This window comes from Bemisia tabaci, chromosome 7 (assembly GCF_918797505.1).
Source record: "Bemisia tabaci chromosome 7, PGI_BMITA_v3".
NCBI lineage: Eukaryota > Metazoa > Arthropoda > Insecta > Hemiptera > Aleyrodidae > Bemisia > Bemisia tabaci.
In genome coordinates, this window is record NC_092799.1 from 50,283,355 (window position 1) to 50,302,428 (window position 19,074).

The following is a 19,074-nucleotide window of genomic DNA, read 5'->3' on the forward strand; positions in this document are numbered from 1 at the left end:
TCCCCTTTTTCCGAAAATTTAGTGTAATGAACCGATAGGAAATTGTGCGGCCGTTATTATGGGTCCTATGATATTATCCTGTAAGATTGAAAGTTTAAAAGTAAAATGAGGAGAAAGGTCGCTGATCATAAGAATTTTTGCCTGCGCCCTTTTTAAAACCCTTATTTTGGTCACGAAAATTGTTTTTTCGAAAATTTTGTGTAATGAACCGATAGGAAATTTTACGGTCGTTATTTCGGGTCCTTTGACATTTTCCTCTAAGATTGAAAGTTTTAAAGTAAAATGAGGAGAAAGGTCGCTGATCGTAAGAATTCTAGCCGCAGCCTTTCTCGAATGTGAGCCGGTGCGAGAAGAACGGAGTCTGGCTGAGAGGCGGATTTATTGCCAACGTTTGTGAATGATCGAATATAGCTGTGCCCCCGTTAGAAGCTATGGTAAAGAATCGATAGTGCGATAATCGAACAATCGCATTCGATACGATATTCGATATGAAATTCGTCCACCTGTTGGAAGAATGCAACATGGCGGCCCGGCCATGCATTTTCCTACTCAACCACGAATTCACGACCGGTCCCCAGATCGCGCGTTCAATTATTAATTTTAATTTATTGAATCATTTGCCGTTAAAACTGTCATCTTCTCTGCTCATTTAGAAGTATTTCATCAATTCGAGACGAAGCTTTAACCCCGGGCCAACGAGAATCAAGAAGAAGCCATGGGAAGTGCGGAGGAACCGAAATTCAGAGTGGATCTTTACAGGTACGAGTCGTTTTTCTTGTATGTATTCCTTTCCATCGCCTCTCCCATTTTCCGAAAATTTAGTGTAATGAACCGATAGGAAATTGTACGGCCGTTATTATGGGTCCTATGATTTTCTCTAAGATTGAAAGTTTAAAAGTAAACTGAGGAGAAAGGTCGCTGATCATAACATTTTTGCCTGCGCCCTTTTTAAAACCTTATTTTCGGTCTCGAATATTATTTTTTCGAAAATTGAGTGTAATGAACCGATAGGAAATTTTACGGCCGTTATGGGTCCTATGACATTTTCCTCTAAGATTGAAAGTTTAAAGTAAAATGAGGAGAAAGGTCGCTGATCATAAGAATTTTTGCCTGCGCCCTTTTTAAAACCCTTATTTTTGGTCACGAAAATTATTTTTTCGAAAATTTTGTGTAATGAACCGATAGGAAATTTTACGGTCGTTATTTCGGGTCCTATGACATTTTCCTCTAAGATTGAAAGTTTAAAAGTAAAATGAGGAGAAAGGTCGCTGATCATAAGAATTTTTGCCTGCGCCCTTTTTAAAACCCTTATTTTTGGTCACGAAAATTATTTTTTCGAAAATTTTGTGTAATGAACCGATAGGAAATTTTACGGTCGTTATTTCGGGTCCTATGACATTTTCCTCTAAGATTGAAAGTTTAAAGTAAAATGAGGAGAAAGGTCGCTGATCGTAAGAATTCTAGCCGCAGCCTTTCTCGAATGTGAGCCGGTGCGAGAAGAACGAGAAGAACGGAGTCTGGCTGAGAGGCGGATTTCTTGCCAACGTTTGTGAATGATCGAATATAGCTGTGCCCCCGTTAGAAGCTATGGTAAAGAATCGATAGTGCGATAATCGAACAATCGCATTCGATACGATATTCGATATTTAGCTGTTTGAAATTCAACATGGCGACCAGCCATGCATTTCCCCGCCGCGCAACCACGGCCGGTGACCAAATTCAAATTCCGGATCGCTCAATCAATTTTATTTATTTAATTATTAGCCCGTTAAAACTGTCATCTTCTTTGCTCATTTAGAAGTATTTCATCAATTCGAGAAGAATATTGAACCCCAGAGCCAACGAAAATCAAGAAGAAGCCATGGGAAGTGCGGAGAAACCGAAGTTCTGAGTGGATTTTTACAGGTATGAGTGTATGAGTCGTTTTTGCGTTCTCCCCTGATGTCATTTTGGTATTGCTTTCAATCGCCTCTGTTTCAACTAAATCGAGGAAGCTTACACTACCGATTCCTTTATGAGAACGTAGTGAAGTTCCCATAACTTACGATGTCACGATAGAATTGTCATCTGTGACGGAACATGTCTTTTTGTCTGTTGCTGGACTCGTCTTGGCACTTGGAGACTCTGCTATGGACCAAGAGCTATTTCTTTATCTCCTCTTATCTTATCTAGTCAATCAATGAATGCAGACCGGTTCTTGAAACTCTGTTGGTATGCCAGGACAAAGATATGGAATGTGTGAGCTTTGCGCCTGGAAGACCTTGATCCCCTAGGCCTGGACATGCTGATAAGAGTTTCAACGATCGATTCCTGTGTGTGAGACTGAAGCTACCTTTAAAGAAGGAACTTCTGAGCACAGCGAAGAGTTTTTTACAGGTTTTTCTTTCCCAATCCCCTGCAAATAGCAAGAACTGTGAATACTAATGATCATCCTAGTTCAGACTCCATTGCCGAGGTATATCCCGCCTGAATTTCCTCTTCAAGAATTGTAATTTCCTCATTCCCCGTATGTCCTGTAACTCTTTCCTTCTTTCACGTTCATGTCGTTTAATCTCTAAAGGAAAGAGTTAGTTTGTCTGCATGTAGTCATGCTGTGATAAAGAGGCCAATTTCATCATTTTGAAAGCTCACCTAGACCATCTCTTCCTTGCGAATCGATAGCTTAGCCTTTGTTTCCCATGATCATTTTTCTTCCTTTATTCAATGGGCCAGTTGCGCTGTTAACAGAATCATGTTTTGATGCGTGGTTCTAGTAGATCAGCATTAAGTAAACAGATCTGTCCCAACAGCAACTCTCTAGGTACCTTGATTATTAACCGAGATATCTCGCCTTGACAAACTTGACTTATGGCGTCATCCACTGCGGAAGTGCATAACATGATATTTCCTACCATGGTGGATGACTTTATAAGTCAAGTTTTTAAAGGCGAGATACCTCGGTTAATATTCAACATAGAAATTTGCTGTTTGGCCAGATCTTATAATTTTTAGTTGATCTGCAAGAATAAAGTATCGTTACACGATTCTGAGACCAGCAAGACTGCCCCATCCTTCCACTTTTATGTTCTATGTTATATTTCCATTGTTTCAACCCTAAATTTTTCACAATTACCTGTTTACTCTGCTCTCAAGAGGTGTCGTCAGCTAAGTTGGCACTTGTTTACATTCCACTTGCAAGCAATAGATGATATTAGTAGTGAAGTCATCATAGGGATTCTCCATTGTATCGAATTGGATCCATACAATAACATTGGCGTAACCTCTTTCAATGCTACTATAATGCGAATAAATCGATATGTATAACGCTTTTTTGTGACGTGCCACTAATAGCGTCTATTGAGATGCAATTGTCCAACAGCTATAGGGGATTGACGGCAGCCTGATCGTGAGCTTAGTCAATCCTTGATTTCTGTTGGACTACTACATTGTAGTTGCTTGCGAATGCTATGTATTCAAGTGCCAACTTAGCTGACGACACCTCTACCTCAAGTTAGCAGTATTACTTCTGATAGTTTTACACAAGTTTGTCCTTTCTCTTGAAGGCATAAAGTTATTTGACCAATTTTATCTACTCTCCACCGTCAACCTTCTCTGGTATTGACTTGTGCAACACTCAAGAATATTTATTTTCGGTTCACAGTGTACTCTCCGTTTTTAATTGATCAGAATGGGTATGTAGAGACCTTAAATTAATTCAAAAAGAACTAAAGCATTTTGCCATATTCTTTGTATCTTTGTAAACTTTATTTGAGAGGAGTTAAACTCCTGTCTGAGGTAGCAACTTCAGCAGTAATCTTACTGTATCACTCTCCGCTCTGTACGACTGGCTAAATGATCTGCTATAGACTGTTTACACAAGTAAAAGTAGTCAGCAAAAAATCGATTAGTCTCTTAGTGAGTGGTATTATTTTCGGAAGGTTGCCTTTGCAACAAATTAAAAACCTGCTCATCATATTGCAGGTACATGAAAAAAAGAAGCCCGAAGAATTTTGTTGCCCTCTTCCTAATGTAGATTTCTCCTTTTTACAGATTTAAAAACATATCAAAATGGCGGCAGAGCCACTGGATATCTTTGAGCATGAGTTGCTCTTCAAAGCAACGGATATCTCTGAGCATGAGTTGCTCTTCAAAGCAACCAATTTATCCAAACTGGCCTTCATAGATTTGTCTCAGGTATGAGTTATAAATATTTTTCATCAAGTAAAATCATTTTGTTAATCCATGAGAACTGGAATACTTTTTTAGGTAAAATAGCTCATATTTTTTCTTTTCTCTTTTTCTTATATTAGTTCAAAACCTGTCAAAGATCTCTCCTAAAATGTTGCAGGCTCAAGAAATTAATTTCAAATTCAGAGTATTGCATTTTAAATTGATAAGTTCTTTTGAACAACCACTTACAGCTTAAACACAGCTTACAGCTTGTAATAATGACTAAGATTATGCATAGTGATGCACATAATGCATAGTGCATGCGCATGCGTGATGCATCGTGGTGTAAATAAAGGGAAGATGTCCCCTAACTTTTTAGTCCATCGTTTTTTCACCAACATTCCGTAATCTACTTAGTACAACTTTGATATGAGAACATTGTGTTTTTATGGACAAAGAATTCAGTTAAAAGTGTGAACTAAGTTATGTTGAAGCTGTACACCAAAGTAAGAAATCATGTATCTCCATCGCAGTGTTTCAAAATTTCTGCTCCTATTTTTTTTTTTTCCCCTTTTTTTGAAGCGGAGCAAGCCAACTAACTTTAAGATTTTATGAAACTTGCGTAGAGTATTCTGCTAATGGAGATGTTGCATGTGTGAGGGATTTGCGATTAGGGGATATCCCACCCTACCCTGAGAGTCCACGTCTACATCAAAAAAAACTCTCCATGCAAAGATAGGGAGCAAATACATTAGCAGGGTTGCCGTGTTTTCAGTTTTGGAGTCCCTCTGGGAGTCCCCAAATAAAGTGGCAACCCTGCTAATGTATTTGCTCCCTATCTTTGCATGGAGAGTTTGTTTTGATGTAGAGGTGGACTCTCAGGGTAGGGTGGGATATCCCCTCCATTTTGGCCTCACTTTTAGAGCTTTTTTTGAGCTTGGGAGATGATTTCAGAGAAAACCAGTGGCACCATCGTGTTTCTTGTGAACTTTTACACAAGAATCAATGGTCAAATCGCAAATCCCTCACACATGCAACATCTCCATTGTAAGAGTGAAGAAAAGTTAAGGAAACTTTCCCGGAGTTATGATGAGGAATTTTTGGAAGAAAACACATAGTATGTCAGGAAGTCTGCATTGTGCAAACAGAGATACCTGGTTTTGCTCTTAGGTCATTGCCATAGTTCTTATACAACAACTTTTCACCACCATATTCCAACATATGAATTACATTTCATCATCAAAAGATGTTAAAAAGCTAAAATAAAAATATTCACCCTGATTTTCAAGATTAAATTTTCCATTTGACTGGTACATTTTTCAAAAAAAAAAAAAAAAAAAAAAAAAAAAAAAATCAAACCTCGTGAATGAATGCTCTTCAAAGGAATATTGGGATTTAATTTAAAATGAAGGAAATAATTTCAAAACTAATTTTGCACCAGGAGAAATCATAATCATATCTTTGTCAGTCCAACAACCATTCGTACTATTCAAATTTAAACTGGAGGTTGATACCTAAGTTCTGAATGATAAGATTTACATTCTTCTAATGCATTGTTGTCAAACTTCATGCCCATTATCCAAAGGAGGTTGAAAAAAGTGCCCAGCTTTCATTCATGCAGAACTGATGTATGTTTTGTGCTCCAGATCTTTGCTTTATGATGTTTGCCAAACTGAAGCAGAGAAATTTTTCATGGTATTAAGTTAAAATTTGGTGTCAGATTTCAGGAAAAAGCCTTCATGGTGACTTATTTTTTCTGGAACTCACCATCTCTTGAATTCGCAACCTGGCTGCACAATTATTAATGTTAATTTTTGAAGACACCTCAGAAGAGTGGTCCACATGGTCTTTCTACCACATGGTTCCATAAGAAAGTGGTTGGTGTGTTGGTGACTGAATATTTAAATTTATTGCAGTCTTCGACAATTTGATAAAAAAAAGCTTTACAGAATAAGAGAAAAGCTTATCAAGGCACTTAGGAGGTGCACCTTAAAAGCCTGCAAGAGAAGCAAAATATTATAGTATTTAGGTATGACAAAGCTGAGAAAAAATTATATATACTTACTTATTTCACTTACCTGTCAAATACATTTTTCAGTACCTGGAGGCATACATGAGGAATATTAGGAACCTCTACAATAACTCCTCAGCAGTATAAGAAATAAATTTTGCTGAAGCTGCGATGGCGATTCAGAATTCACTGATTATTTTTGCCAAGAATGTCGACTCAATTTGGGCAAGAACTATGAGCACACGGCTTTCTGCTAACATAAAGTAAGTGATCAAAGTATTTTCTCAGGGGCTTTACTCCTTCAATAGGCGCTAGATGAAGATTCTCCATGTACATCCCACAAACCAAGTTAGGAAAAACATATTGGCAAAACATGGCAGTCTGAGGCGCTTTAAGGCTCTCTCTCATGTATAGATGTGTCCGCCATCTGTCATGAATATGATGCAACTGTAGTTCATATCTATACCAACAGACAGTATATAAAGCCATATATGCATAGATAGCGGATGTCAAGTTTTTAAGCTTTTAAGTTTTGAGAAAATGACGTTTAAAGTTTTCAAAGCTGTGCACATTTGCGTCTGTACAGCAAAGAGGGTTTCGTCAAGGAAATCATTTTAAACAAAAGAGCAAATCTTTTTCTAAAAAATGAGCTCTAGGAATTTAAATTTAAAGCAAATTCAATGGAAGGGCTTGGGAGACAAGGGGGATGAGTGCAGCTTTTGAAAAATTTTAGATATTAATGATTTAAACTAAAACTAGTCCCAGAATATATTCTGTGAAAAAGCCACCACCAAAATCCAATTTTTAACCATTAAAAACTGAGTTTGTAATTTTTCTCCGCAACAAGGCTCCATCCTACTTTAAACTTTTCAAAACCTACCCTTGAAATAGCAAAAACTGCTCTTAGCCCACTTGTCATCCAAAGCCCTCAATTGAGATGCAGTGATTTTAAAAAACGACCACATCTCCTGTTCTTACGTAAAACTATTTTTAAGACATAAAATTAACTACTTATCTAATGTAAAAAAGGGAAAGTGCTTTAAATGAATCAATGTATGATAACTGTTGAGTTTTTTAATGATTTTTCTAAGGAACTAAGTGTTTGCTAACTTTCAAATTGGAACCAAGAGTCAAATTATATTATTGATCTTCTAAAGTAGGGAAAATATTGGAGAGGATGCCATCCTACAGATACCCATATGCAACAGTCTTATTTATGTTTATTACTAGGTACTTTAATGTGCTTATTTACACTATCTTCAAGGAGATCAATGAGCTTGATTAAGATGAACAGCGAATTCTAACGTCCGCTTTTTTTAAGGTATAACATGGTTTCTTATTCATATCTTAATAGATAATTATGCAAGAAGTCTGAAACTTGGCACCAACTCTTGAGGGTTCATGGATTCCATTAAATTGTTCCATTAAAGAGAGAGGGCAATGCACAAACAGGTGGATAGGTTGATACAATGGTTCTATCGAAAGGGTTAAATTAAAAACACTGTTTTCTCTGAGAATTTAGTTAATTCCAAGTCATTTTTTGATACATTTGTCGAGGATACTTGGTAACCTCATATTTATTCTTTTCAGCCGGAAACAAAATAACGATGATGAAGACAATGAGGATTGTGATGTTGGAACTGGCGAAGAAGGTGCTAAGCAAAAAGAAAAAGCTAAGAAGAAAAAAAGGGAACATTTAATGTTGAAGAATTTCAACTCCTTCCTTTTCTCAATACTGGTGAGAGTGAGATTGTAGGATATGTAATCCTTAAACCAAAATTTGGAAATACTTCTTGAAACTCCCATGACTTAAGATCTCTAACAAAGAAAATTTCAAGGTGTATCACAAATTCTAGCCTCTGTCTTCAGGGTTACATAAAGTAAGGGTGCCAAAAATACCTTATCTGCGAATGGCAACAAACAAGGCAAATCTTGGGTTGAAGGGCAACTTGCGGGAGTGATGACCCCTATTTTTCTCTCTTTTTAGCCCTTGCTTAGTTTTCGAAAGTCTAGAAAACCTGGAAAGTCAGAGAATATAAAGTCATCCAGGAAAGTCAGGAATTTAGGGAACTCCTGGAAAGTATCGGAATATTGCAAATAGCGCATCTGTTTAGCACCTTAACCTGGGGCCCACAAGAGAGTGGGAAAAATTTCATAGTGTCCTTTCCTGTAAATTAACTGATCCAATTTTCTATCATTCCATCAGTCAAACTGTCTCTTCATTGACCTGTTAAATTAACCAGTCAAATTGTTTGTCAATCAACCAATCAAATTCTCTGTCAATCAATAAGTTGGATCATCTCATCCGTTTCATTGACTAGAAGTCTCTCCATTGACTAGGCAAATCATTTGTCTATGTACCATTCAACTCCTCTTTTGATCAATCTACTGAATCTTCTTACGATCGATGAGTCAAATTTTTAATCAATGGAACTTCCGATCCTAATCAATTTTCCTTGTTTTTTTTATTTTTCAGATAAAAATATTGATATGGAACTAGACAAGAAAGAGAATAAACTAGCAAAGCAATCAGGTAAACTTGTCCTTCCCATCTTAATGCGAATTAAAAGTGGTTACTACATCTAGAGATATTTTCACAACTGAAGGAGAAGTAGTCGGGAAAATGGATGAATTCAGGTATAGACTATTGTTTTTCCTCCAATACCAACTTGTATTATTAATAGTAAATATCGATGGTGAAACTACCAAACCACGTATCTCGATTTTTGTCGGTTTTGAGTTAGCTGCATAAATGAGTTGTAGGAGATGCCCTTTATCTGCCACCAAAATATTTTTGTCGAAAAAAATCAGGAAGTTATCCAAAACCGTAGTTCAAATATCACATATCTCCGCGCTAATTCGCAATTCACATATCCCGCGCAGGCGGGAAGTTATTGTACACACGGCGCGCTCTGTAGTACGCAGTGTTAGTATTACGTCGGTCATCAGCTGTTTGGTGTTTTTGTTTGGAATATTTCTCAGTTCTCTTTCTCCTCCAATTCTCTTCAAAGTTATTTAACTGTTCAAATTTTAGTATTTTTGAAGTTGTTTTGTTAAGTTTTTTATGTTTTTTTAAGTAGTGAGTCAAGTGAGTCGTGATGACACGCCGTCGAAGCAGCAGATCTGTGAAAAACAAGAAATTTTGGCTGCGGCTGAAAGGTAAGATCATTGATGATCGATTAACCTTACCTAAGTTATAAGTTATCATTTATCAAATAAAGTTTGTGCTGAAAGTCAGACTTTCATGGATATTTTATCGAAGTTTTGGATTCAGTTTCTCATCCTCAAAGCACCAGCAATTCACTGAGGTCGCAGACAGAGCAAGGACACATGGCTTGTAGTAGACTTCCTGCAAGTTTACTATCTTAAAAGCATTATTATTACCTACTAAAATATTATCTAATAGATGTCTGAACTAACGGACATTGCCAGGTCATCTTGTTAAGAGAGAAAATTCAAATAACCTTTTGATTATTGTTGGCCAATGCTGATTGAAGTTTGAATTTACTTTCTGCACATGATGACTCGGATGTTGCAGCACCATTATTTTAGAGTTCATGCCAAATAAGTTCATCCACTCATAGAGAAAGACAGTAAATTTGCTATCTTGATTCTTGTATTTATTGTCAATCCCTAACTAAAGACGGCTGCGGCTAATCTTCTGCCACCCTCCAAAAGTAGACTCATTTAGCATGGACTGACTGATAAATGAATTAGGTAACCTAACTTTGAATGGGAGAAGATTGAATTCATTCGACATCAGTAAGTAAGATCAAAATTGATATTAATAGGTGATCCTTCTTTAAGAATTTGTGTTACTCACTGTCATTTATGAATATTGGACTTGCCCACTCATCCTCTGGTCAGTTCAGATTTTTCTTGCTTTTGCAAAGAATCTTTCTCATATTCAGGTGGATGATGCACTAATTATAATATTGCCTTATCTATCGGCGCACATCAGAAGGGAACTCCTTCAGCAGGAACATGGATGCATTTAAATCAAAAGGAACTATCTCTATTGTGACATGAGCTTTGTAATGCAAGTGAACTTATGAGGCTCAGGGCTCTTGTTACAATGGAGACGTTTCCCTTTTATCTAAAAGCTTCCATATTGATGGATGAAGTAAAAAAATGTGCATCTGTATTGCAATGTTTCTAATCTCCGACTATGTTCTCTTTTTTTAAGAGGAAACCAAACCAAAATATTCTCTTCGCATTTTTTTAGATTATTTTTAAGTAAGTATATGAGTGCAGAAACTTCACAGGTAATAGCAAGGAAAAACTGTTGGTTGGTTGTCATTTACGAAAACAAAACTTGAGCAGAAGTGAACAACACTGCAATTGGAGGTACGCTCTTCCCGCCTTTGGGCATTGATATGATTACCCTTCTGCAGTATAATTTGGACGAATTTATGTGCTAAAAGGAGCTGCGTCCATAGGGTCAGCAGGCCGTATAGTTCCTTCTAGTATAAATACTTACATCGAATTGTACTTTTACCTATACAAAACTTATTGAAAACAGTTAATATGTGAATCTTTCAAAAATGAAGATACAAGTTTTTGGAGCTAAATAAGCCTCTGCCCCAAGAAGGATACGTTGTTTTCAATAATTTAAAGAAAACTATTAAGTAACCCCTTTTTTAGTGTAAAAACGAAGATATAAGAGTAGATTATTTTGCAGGGTTTTACACCTTTACATCAATTTTCCCCAACATTATTTACGTACATATTTTGTAATGCTTTCTTTTTTTATTTTTAGGGTCAGCTCATGAAGATTGTGATGAACGAGATGATCCCAATTTTACGTTACCTCCCTTGTCACCAGAAGAAAGCCTTCAGCAATGTGAGTATGCTTCTGTAGCGAATTATTGTGTTTGCCTTATGAATTTTTAAGAACAATTTGTCTCTGAACCTCAGAAAAATAATGATTGGTTTTTTGGGTTTTTTTTACTTAATTGTTTCTTTTTTTTTTAAACAAATAGGCAGTAAGAGTAGGTCTGAAGCTGACTATTACCGGGTTTTTTATCCACCTTAATCAAAATTATGGCGTGAAATGATAATACAAACTGCAGAAGTGAACAGACCCTTCCAAACTTTTATTTAATGTTTTTCACTACCTGCCGAGCATAATAGACTTTAAACTTAATTTCTTATGTGTTGATCTCTAGAAAATTATGACCGAGAAGTGCAGGTTATAACACTTCAACTCGTGTTTTTAAAAGGAGATATTCTTGCTGGGTGGGACTTATGGACAAAATTCTGCCTGCAAGTCAATGTGGCAAGTGGCGTCTCAAGCTCCTATTGTTGCAAGAATTTTGGTTCTCTTTAGCTGGCTGTCATTTTATCCATTAAAATCCGTTGCCGCCAATTTGACAGTTTATAAAAAATTACAGGAATCTAAATGAATGCTGTGTATGTGTGAACTCCTGAAGAAGGAGAAGCTCACCTTGATCACTAATCAGCTAACTCTGCCAGAAAACGCTTACAGAACTGTTGAGAATTTCATTTTTCACTCTTTCTTTTCCTGTGAATGCTTTTAAAGCTGATTTTTTAAGCTTTGATTTTAAAGCTGCAATGAAAAATATCTTAAAATAATATGCGTACTTAAGCAATGTCAAATTTGTCGTAGAATGTGGATTATCTTTTTCCTTGCAAAATGTTTTTCAAAATGATTTAAGTGTAGAAACTTCAAGACCTGTATATTAATCACAGTTTGTGACTGGGGAAACTTCTTGCCACATGTAATATTAGCAATTAAACATTAAGTGGTCAGTGAAATTGTCACCATTTTCCCCTCTTTTGGTAGGAATACTTCTCAGTAATGTCATGCAAAAATATTACTTATTTTGTCCAAAGAATGAAGTTACAGCAGAAATTTTAAAACACCTTCCCCATTCAAGTTCAGGATTTTAAACTCATCGATTTGTTGTCTTTCAGATCAGCTGAGAATGCTCATCATCAATGTAAATTTTTTTTTTTTTCATTATTCAGGCTCACCTCAAGTTTTCAACTTTTCAAGCCCTTTGCTCGATCCCTCGGTAAATGTTCAGCCTGAACCTCTCCTGAGCGGCTCATCAGGCAATGGTAAGACAGTTTCTATTGAACTTTGAGAAGTGCTCTGCCTATTTCAAATTGACAATTGATAATTACTGAAAACTTGTCACTCGTCAGATTGTTCTGCATCATGCAAAAAAGGAACCATCTTTTATTATGTAAAAAATTTTTAACGAAAACATCAATGTTTTTTTCTTAAAAGGAATAAAGCAGCTGCAGAGATTTTAATAAGGTGCAATTGAGATACGTTTCTTAGAACTTTATCATTCGTGTCTGCTTTTGCTTTTGTGAAGCAGCTAAATGGTTTCATCAATGTGCTAGAAAAATTAGTTCGTTTTTGCATAATGCCGTCCAGTGGTGTCAAAGATGGATTACCTCAGAATATTCGAAGCAAACTTATCCATTCGCAATTCAACACATGAACAGTACAGTGTCAATTCCAGGATAACCCATGTGTTCGTGTTCCCTGTATTAAATCCAAATTTTTGCACCCCAGTCAGAAGGTAAATCTGTTCTGCAATCGGAAATCGTGCCAACATAGCACTCTATAAATACTCTGTGATTTATCTGTTGATTTTACCTTTTTCCCGATCACTGCTTGTCTTCAGATTTTTGGTGATAGATATTTCGATGTCAAGTACACATCATCTTCAGGCCACTTGGCCTAAAAATCACAATGCCCCACAAAATTACTTGGCCACATCGCCTAAAATCTGAAGACAAGCAGTGATCGGGAAAAAGGTAAAATCAACAGATAAAATGCATCCCGATAAAAAGAAGTTCAACTTTAAATTAAACTCTGAGATTTGAAATCAGGATCACATGGCCTGCATTTCAAATTGGTGGAAGCAGATGCTCTATACCTAATTCAAAGGGGGTTTAATGCCTTCAAATTTCATGTATGAAAAAAGCAATTTTGAATTGTAGAGCGATTGAGTTTCCCTAATTCAAATCATAGAGCTAATTTAAAAATCCATTTTGAATTTTCTTTGAAACTGCTTTCTATGATTTGAAATCTTGCTGATGTAAAATCTCATTCATTCCAAAAAATCCTCCTCAAAATTTCCTCGGTCCCTTCAGTTTCGAATTATCAGTTGCGCATTGTATGTAGCACCTTCCCATTTGAGTGGAAATTCTGAACATAATAGGTGTCATCTGGTGCTGCTAGGATTGTGAAATTGTACCTCTCATTTAACGGGAATCTCATTGCTAATGAAAATTATTTTCTAATACCTGATGAAGACCAAAATTTAGAGAATACTTCTAGTTAAAAATTTCACAAAGCAAGGGCATTTTGATTCTTTCAAGATGAGAAACACCATTTATAATTTTAGGAACATCTGATGGCGTTCATCATATGTATTTTGAATTTCCACTCCTCATTTGGGTGATCAGGGTGAAAAAAAAAAAATCATGTCCGAAGAAAATATTTTCATATATTGTCACTATGAAGTGATATTTGTAAACCTCCAGACCATTTGCACAAGTTTGAGCAAACTCTGTTTCTTCCAAGACTTTGTCCATACGAGCGCAGTTCATGGAACTTAGGGCGGATTAGTTCAACTAACTAAGATTTCGCAGAATAAGTTAGAGCTGAGCTATGATATTTTCCAGAAACAAGTTCGCCCGAAGTTCCACAAACTGTGGTCATGTAGACAAGGCCCATGTGTTGATGACTCGACATTCCATGCTTTTAACTTTTTACAACAGCTAATTTTTCAATGTATTCACAAAAACATCTCACATTATTATTTTCTTCCAAATAAATGAAGAGTTGGATAGTTTTTACGAGCTATTATTCTCAGTGTGTCCAATGACATTTAAATCCAAGTATAATTCATTTTCATAGATTTTTTCATGTTTTTCGTCCCTAATCAAGTGTGTGTTTACTTTTTAAAGGTGCAGTACCAAAGTTGCTGGTAAATTACTCCTTTACCTCGTCAGACATGTCACCGACCTTTTCACCTACAAGAAGCAGGTATGACTATAAAGAAAATCGGCTAGCAAATGATTTTTTCAGTTTAAATCCTAAAAGATCAAGAAACAATACATCTCGCCCCAAAACTTGGGCGAAAAATATAAAACAATTAAATGGAATGCTGGGAAAAAGTTACAAGTTACACAAGAAGAGTGGAAAAACAGTCATAATAAAAAGAAGAGAAAAGAAACTAGGACCACGGTGTGTGTCAAAGATATGTGCAGCCAGCAACAAACGATTTTATAACCAATTCACAGAAATGGAGAGATCAGATCTTTTTCAAAACTTTTGGGATCTCTCATGGAAAGAGAAACAAGTTTTTGTCTGTTCCCACGTCGAAGTCAGAAAACCCAAAGAAAAGAAGGAAGGAAATTCTAGGAGGAACTACTCTTTCCGTTACTTTTTAAATCTTTCAGGTAAACAAGTAAAAGTATGTAAGCAGTTTTTCTGCACAACTTTGTGCTTGAAAGAATGGACAGTCCACACTTGGGCAAAGAAAAAATGCCTTCCCCACGATGAAGGTACAGATGATGAATTTAATAATGCGACTGTACCAATGAATGAAGGTAGAGATTCAGATGAAGAAGATCTTGATGAGCCAGAGGAGAGAGTAACGGAAAAAAAATGTTTTTTGCTACAGTGGTTTGATATGCTGCAAAAACTACCATCCCATTATTGTAGAAAAGATACAAAAAAGCTTTATCTTGAAGAAAGGTGGAAAAATAAAACTGATTTGTATGAAACGTACAAAGCTTTTGCAGCCGAACAGAATAAGTCTGCTGTCAGTAGAACTTTTTTCTGCCAGGTATTTCATCAGTTAAATTTGAGTATTTTTTCGCCTAAAAAAGACCAGTGCAATAAATGTGTAGGTCATAAGTCAGGAAATGTGTCCCAAAAAGAATGGGAACAACACATTCTGGATAAAGACAGAGCCAGAATCGAAAAAGACTCTGACAAGTCTCGAGCCCTTCGAAAGGATATTATTTGTCTGTGCATGGACTTGCAGGCGGTGAAAGTTTCACCACTTACGAATGCAAGTGCCATGTACTACAAAACTAAATTGTGTTCACATAATTTTACAGTCTATAACTTGAGTAGCCGCCACTGCTGTTGTTTTTGGTTTAATGAAACCGAGGCGGATTTAAGTGCCAACACTTACGGGTCCTGCATTTATAATTATTTAAGGAAGCACTGCAGTTCCACGGCCAGGACACCAATTGTCATCTACAGCAATAACTGCTGTAATCAAAATAAAAACCATGTGGTAGCAAACGCGCTTTTGCATACCTCGATAGAATTAGAGGTTGAAATCACCCAGAAGTATCTAATAAAGGGGCATACGCAGATGGAATGCGACAGCGTCCATGCTGCCATAGAACGGCAGTTAAAAAATCAAAATACTTTTATCCCCCATGACTATGTAAAACACACTGTTGAGGCCCGAAAGAAGCCATTTCCATATGACGTGGAATACATCGACTACAATTTTATCCTAGATTTTGACAAACTTCATTACTATGATTCCATCCGTCCTGGTAAAAAGCCAGGCGATCCTGTAGTGAATGACATCCAATGCCTCAAATACTGTCCGGATGGAAAAATTTATTCTAAACTAAATTTAGATGACTCATTTGAAGAACTTCCATCAAAGGGTCCAATAACATTGAAGAGTGATCCCCCTAATCTATGGTCCTCACGTCTGCCAATTCCTAAGTCTAAATACGAAAATCTGCAGGATCTTAAAGCAGTCATCCCAAAAGATTACCACCAATTTTATGATAATTTGCTCACTTGTTGATTGGTGATTGTGCAGGTATGCAGGAGCGCATTTGCTACCAAATGATTGTTCACCTGATTTTGTCTACTGTCTAATACTGCACATGGACTGAATCCAGCAGAAAGAAACCAACCCACATTTTGGAAAAAATTGAGTTATGAGTGGTTTTGAACTCAACCACTGCTGTAGGTACTATCTATGGTAAAAAATTCAGAGATTTTGCAGAAATTGAACTTGAAGTTCATCTTTTACACTGAGTCATATGCAAGAGCAAAATTTCAAACCTCTTTTTCTCAGTTTCAACTTGACGTGGGTTGGTTCCTCTCTGATAAACTTTGTCCACATAGCGTTTCCATAATTATTTTGACGGTGAAACTGCCAAACACTGTATCTCATTCAAAGTTTTAAAAATCTCTGCTCTTATTATGTTACCTTTTTAAGAGAAAACTAATCTGTATCCTTCTTACTAAATTTTCCTAGCACGGAGAAGATCGCTCATGTAAGGATTTAAGACTTTACTTTGGGTGACGTTCCATTTTAAATATAAAATAAACGAAGAAGTCCGCAACATCGCAAACTGTAATACGTAGTTTTGGGGTTTCACCGTCGAATTATGTTTTGCTTCTTTTGATGTCATATTTCAATTTTCTGCTCATTGCCATAGTATGATGAAAGAGGAGGGCAGAAAGAGATAGTTGAAAAAGTGTGAAAATCCTCTAGTGTGAATTGAAAAGATTATTCATGTTGTGTCTAAGCCAATCAATTTATTTTTGTTTATCCAGGATATCAGTCGGGGTTGGAGGTGGCGTGGCAGGTATAGGAGGTGTTGCTGCAGGTTAAGGTGTATTGGTGGTGGTGTTAGAGATATTGGAAGTGGAATACCTGATTAGATTTTGTAGTGATTCCAAACAAGGTAAGTGAAACATACGTACGCTCTCCTCGACCGCTTTTGCCAAAATTCATTTTTTTATCCTGCTACAGAGTCGTTGTGCGAGTTTTGAATTTCGATAAGTTTACAGTCTTAGCCGAAAATGAATGTGACAGTCTGCTGTTAATAATAGTGAACAAACAACCACCTCACTAAAAGCAAATGAATTTTTATTCTCAACGAATATGCTTTCATCGAATGAGTCCTTTTTTATCAACAGCAGATGGTCATATTTGTTTTCGGCCAAGACTGCAAAGCTGTTGGAATTCAAATCTCGAGCTGTGGCTTTGGTGGCAGTAACAAAAATCTACATTTTGGCCAAAGTGGTCGGGAGGTGCATACCTCTGTTTCACTTACTTTGGATTCTGAATGGCTTGCAGACCTCATAAGCCATCTGGCAATTTTCAAAATGTATTTCTTCCTCTAAATGTGTGATATCGAAAAATCTCACGGTGTAGAGTACCTAACAATTAAGCTGTATTTTGATGCTGAAACTATAAAAACGAAAATATGTATTTAGATCGCAAAGCTTCAAAATTTCTGCTCCTTTTTTTCTTTTTTTTTTTTCAAGAAAGTATTACCCGAAATTCTTGAAAGAAATATTTTAAGAGTTTTCTTGTAAGGGCAAAGAGCTCACAACTTTGTGCAATAACAAAGATCAATCATCCCTCCAAGAAGTGAAATTTTACAGGTGATCTGCAACAATGCAAACCGATGTGTGTAGTTTCGTAGTTTCACCAACGATATCTTTCTTGATTGCAATGTGTTATGTCTTAAATGCCTAAAATTAGTAGAAAGCTATTATATCCTCCTTCATTAAATTGTGTGATGTTTGTGCAATACTTATGTACCTGTGTTTGCATAGTAGCCCTGTTCTTTCTTTATTTTACAGTTTAATGTTGTTGTTTTTTTCATTAATTTATCCATTATGTTTTGTTGCCTGTGAATCAAAACCATTTGAGACTACAGTCAAATCAGTTGCTCGAATTTACCTCTCTTTGTTCTCATTTCTCTAAACTAGAAGTGTATTTTTATTTCATATTATATTTTCATTTTATTATAATCATCCATGAACTATAAGAAAACTAATAACAGCCTATTTACTCTTCATTTTTTTTGATAGCGAAGTACTCAGCTAGGATTTGGTGTCAATGTTTTTCCCCAAAAATAAAATGCTAATTTTATATCTGGGTGTGTCACAGATAAAGAAGTCAGGTGATTTTGATGAAAGAGTTAGGTAGGTGAAATTTTTCAGGAAAACAGTGACTGGTGGTGACAATTAAAATTGTAACAAATCTTAATATATAATTTGAAAAATAGAATGAAATTGTGAATCAACCACTGTACTAATTGCGAGGGGCGTTGGTTCATTTGAAAGGTGTTGTTCTCAATGCTTCGGGAAAACTATAAATTATTTTCTGGGGTTCGTCCCCGATTTTTAAATCCCTAAAAACTCATAAATTGGATGAGGGGAAGTGGGGGTTTTTTGTTTTTTGTTTTTCGGAAAAGTTTTGTTGCTACGCATCTTACTTTACCGTTTGCTGTCTTTTTATCAGCTGTTTTCATTCAACAATCATCATTAAGTGAGGTTACTTCCAACACTCAACTGCCATCAACTTACATTTTTCTTTTCCCGCGTTTTTTTTTTTTTTTTTTTTTTTTTTTTACGGTTTTTCATGATTGGTTCCATCTTTTTCCTATTGCCAATTTTTCCTCATTAAGTCAATAACCTCCAAGTTTTTTTTCTCATTTCCGATCAGAACTTTTCACGCTGTTTCTTTTCAATGTGTATAAATATGTTTATTATTAATTTCCATTTTCATTTCATCCTTTTTCTTCTGATTTATTTTTTTTAATTTAAAAATTGAACTTTTCAGTTATGATTTTGTTAAAATAATAATAATTTTTACTAATTTTAATTTTAAAGAGCCTCCCTAAAAAAGGGCCTTTTTTGGCCCCTTTTCGGGAACCCGGGGATTTCGTTCATTTGTGGCTTAAATGAAACCTTATGATGAGGTAAGTCTCCAGTAAAAATTTTAGCTTGAGTATACGTCTAGTTTCCGAGATACAGCGTTGCAAAGTTGGCATATTTGAGCTTTAAAATTCTCATATTTTTATGGATTTTCTTCCAAAAACCAACTTCAAAAAAGACTTTACAATACTTACACGAAGCGTAC

General features: G+C 36.1%; 2 protein-coding genes across 13 annotated transcripts in view; both read left to right on the forward strand.

Moving 5' to 3' along the window:
* Positions 1-1,533: 1,533 nt before the first annotated feature.
* LOC109030054 (uncharacterized) overlaps positions 1,534-19,074 on the forward strand; it is a 78,641-nt gene continuing 61,100 nt past the window's right edge. For 3 of the 12 annotated variants that reach the window (XR_011900296.1, XR_011900295.1, XM_072302840.1), the window contains exons 1-5: positions 1,534-1,905; positions 4,030-4,173; positions 6,248-6,423; positions 7,751-7,898; positions 8,637-8,797. Coding sequence is in view for 9 of the 12 variants with exons in the window: in XM_072302842.1 (XP_072158943.1) it covers positions 9,259-9,319; positions 10,920-11,003; positions 12,098-12,244; positions 14,114-14,192; positions 16,752-16,809 (429 nt within the window). In the remaining 3 variants the exon portion in view is untranslated. Of the gene's footprint in view, positions 1,906-4,029; positions 4,174-6,247; positions 6,424-7,750; positions 7,899-8,636; positions 9,320-10,919; positions 11,004-12,097; positions 12,245-14,113; positions 14,193-16,751; positions 17,429-19,074 lie in introns of those variants that run through there. The other 9 variants (XM_072302842.1, XM_072302841.1, XM_072302844.1 and 6 more) reach the window with 9 other exon arrangements.
* On the forward strand, positions 14,432-16,361 carry LOC140225109 (uncharacterized). The gene has a single exon (XM_072302701.1). The coding sequence runs from the start codon at positions 14,452-14,454 to the stop codon at positions 15,988-15,990; it is 1,539 nt and encodes a 512-aa protein (XP_072158802.1). The 5' UTR covers positions 14,432-14,451; the 3' UTR covers positions 15,991-16,361.